This window comes from Hipposideros armiger, unplaced genomic scaffold (genome assembly GCF_001890085.2).
Source record: "Hipposideros armiger isolate ML-2016 unplaced genomic scaffold, ASM189008v1 scaffold_1003, whole genome shotgun sequence".
NCBI classification, from domain to species: domain Eukaryota; kingdom Metazoa; phylum Chordata; class Mammalia; order Chiroptera; family Hipposideridae; genus Hipposideros; species Hipposideros armiger.
The window spans coordinates 645,245-648,300 of record NW_017732353.1 but is presented as its reverse complement, the minus strand read 5'-3'; the positions used below and the strand labels follow the sequence as shown (position 1 = coordinate 648,300).

Sequence of the window (3,056 nt, the reverse complement as noted above, 5' to 3'; positions counted from 1 at the left end):
ATAATCTGTTGTGGGAGCTGTCCTGTGCGTTATTGTATGATGTTAGCTCCCTGGCCTCTACCCAGGGCATGCCAGTAGTATATCGTCCCCACCTCTCACTTGTGACAACTAAAAACGCCTGCAGTCATTACTGAATGTCACCTGGGGAGCAGACTGCCCCTGGTAAAGAACCACTGCACTAGACCCTAAGCTTCATGAGAACTGGAAGCTTGTCTGGTTTTGTTTACTACTATATTCCCAAACCCTAGAACAGGAGATGTGCAGATATTTCTTAAATGAATACATTTGGTGATGCTTAATTTTTATTTTTTCCCTCTTGCAGCACCGAGCTCCTGTGCAGGCATTAAACTTATATACCGAATTATTAAACAACAGACTCCATGGTAAGTATGTTTGCAAACTCCCCTCCCTCCTTTTTTTTTTTTCTTTCCTTCTCTAGAGTGTAAAATCTTTGGGTCTTACCTCAGTCATTCGCTCACTTTTTTAGTCTTTTCCTGTGGTATTGGTGATTGAAGCAGGAGTAGAGAACCAGGAAAGAGTAGTTTTCTAGGTTTGTGGATGCGTTGGGATGAGTCGGGAGCCACATGCCTTAAGCGGAGTCATTTAGGGGTTAATCTTCAACCCCTTCTTGTTAAAGTAGTTTTTTTCTTTTACAGCTGACATACACACGTTCAATTCATTGATTGAAGCAACAGCAGTGATGAATGAAAAATTTGAGGAAAAATGGAATAATATGTTGGTAAGGAGGAATGCTCATTTCATCGAATTCTGATAGGCCTAAAATAGCTTTTGCTAGAAACACACGGGATGGAGACAGCCTTTACTGAGCATCTTCGTAGCAGTCACTGTGCTGGGTTCTCAGACAGTGGTTACCTGTTAGGCCCCTCCAGAACCCCATAATTAAAGTAGCTGTGACTGGTGTGAGAGGAAAGTTACTTGACTCAGAACATAACAGCTGGAATTCAGGAAGACCAGGGTTGCTTTATTCATTTATTTCTCATAATAGGTGTTTTATTAACAAAAATAATGCATCTTTATTGAAAAAATTAGGTAAATTTAATAAAATTTAAATCACTAGATTGGAGTAATTTAGGAATAGAAACATGCTTTTATGTCATACCAACTCATTTAAGAAAGGAAAACGCACAATCCATTCTCATCTACTCTTTGGCTCTAGTCTAAGACTCACTAGGCAGAGGGCTGCAAACAGTTGGACACCTTTGCCAGGTTGGGGTGGGGTGACTGAATGGAAGGGCTTCTCTAAAAGCCAAAGTCACTGGTCCTGCTAATTAACAGATAATTCTGCAATTAGGGATATATTAACTGCTTTAGATATATAGCCAGGTAGCCAAGTTCTCTTTTAGTATATAATAGTCACTTATTGAACAAATTGCCTACTGTTGACTGAAAAATATCAACTGGATGTTTCATTACCAAAAAGGATTTATTTGGGAAAAGGGTGCAATCCAGTGTGTACAGATATTGTACGCCACGTGCACACTCTCGCCTGCATGTCAAGATGGAGGCATATTACAGAAGGGAAAAGGAAATCAGCGGGAGTTAGAAACACGAGTTGTTTCCTCGGAGGGTTCTCGCCATTACATCAAGTGCGAGAACGTCCATAAGCCCTAGCTCCTCCCATAGACCCTCCCAACAGATGATGTTTGCTTAAAGTTCCAGTTAGTTTCTGTCACCACCCAGGCATAAACAATACTGCCTACTTGTGATTCACCTAGGAACTGCTGAAACAAATTGTTGCACAGAAGTTGAAACCAAATCTACAGACTTTTAATACCATCCTGAAATGTCTCCGAAGATTTTATGCATTTGGGAAACTGCCAGCCTTACAGACCTTACGTGAAATGAAAGCCATCGGAATAGGTGAGGATGTGTCCTAGTGTCCCTCAGTGACGAGCAAGACAGTGCTGAGCAGAAGGTTCAGGTCCAGACAAGCAAAGAGACCGTACACTCTTCTGCTGTTCATATGTATCGGGAATTTCCTTTCTACCATTTGGCACCTGGAATCACATGCATTTACCCGGATGGGAGTGCCTTTACCATCTGCATGTTCCTTATAGCAAATTACAATGTTGTTTTCGTATTTTAGGTACTTCTTGATGCATCTTTTGATTATGGGGAGCATTGTTCACTTATAGTTAGTTTTAAATCCCATGACATTTTCTAGCGTAATTAGGTATTTGAACCGAAATGTATGCTAATGGGTTGTATATTTTTCAGTAATTACTTTATTGAAGGTTATTTTGGGAATCAGTTTACTTTGCTATGGTTGGGTGTTCTTAAATGAAGGCTCATAGTACATCGGCTATAACGTTTAGCAATGGGTGTCTGGACTTTCTAAAAGTGATTCAGTCTTTCTGACACCTTTACATTAATCACATGAGCTAGGAAATGTCTGTCCAAAGGACTAGAAGTGTATCATCTTTTATTTAAATATACGAACATCAATATGTTTTTAGCTCAGTGTGCCTTGGGAAGCTATATTTTGGATAGCTGTGTTTGACTTATATTTCTTATTTTTTTTCTATGCACCTGGTAATTTGAGAACCCTCACTTGCAACATATCACTATATTATTCAGCTGTTTTATCATTATGGTATGTATGACATTATATTAATTTATGTAGAAAATTGACCCAGCACCCTTAAGTTTATATGGTTAATTGTTGTAAGCCACCTTCACTGCATATGAATTAAGAGTAGAGAATTCACAAATCAATCTACATTCTGAGCAAAAATTTATTCTTGAGTGTAGTAACCTTGTTTGTGATGTAAAACTTGGGCTGGAGGGGAGGGGCTCATTAAGTGTATTCACAATGTTGGTGTACAATTAGAAATGATCAGAGGTACTTTAGCTGGGAATTTCTTTTGCTCTACAGAGCTGTGCTAATGCGATAGCCACTACCACGTGTGGCTATTTAATTAAAATTAAGTAAAATTTAAAATTGTATCATTATATTAGTGCTCAGTAGCCACATGTGGCTGCTGGGCACTATGAGGTATGACCAAAACATACGGTGAATGTTTAAAAAAAAATTA

General features: G+C 38.9%; 1 protein-coding gene across 1 annotated transcript in view; it reads left to right on the top strand.

Moving 5' to 3' along the window:
• Positions 1–3,056, top strand: part of LOC109375923 (pentatricopeptide repeat domain-containing protein 3, mitochondrial-like) — a gene marked incomplete at its 5' end in the record, with an annotated part of 24,584 nt that overhangs the window by 12,328 nt on the left and 9,200 nt on the right. Inside the window, 4 exons of the mRNA XM_019631498.1 lie at positions 323–383; positions 657–739; positions 1,737–1,881; positions 2,564–2,614. Of these exons, the coding sequence (XP_019487043.1) occupies positions 323–383; positions 657–739; positions 1,737–1,881; positions 2,564–2,614 (340 nt within the window). The remainder of the gene's footprint in view (positions 1–322; positions 384–656; positions 740–1,736; positions 1,882–2,563; positions 2,615–3,056) is intronic.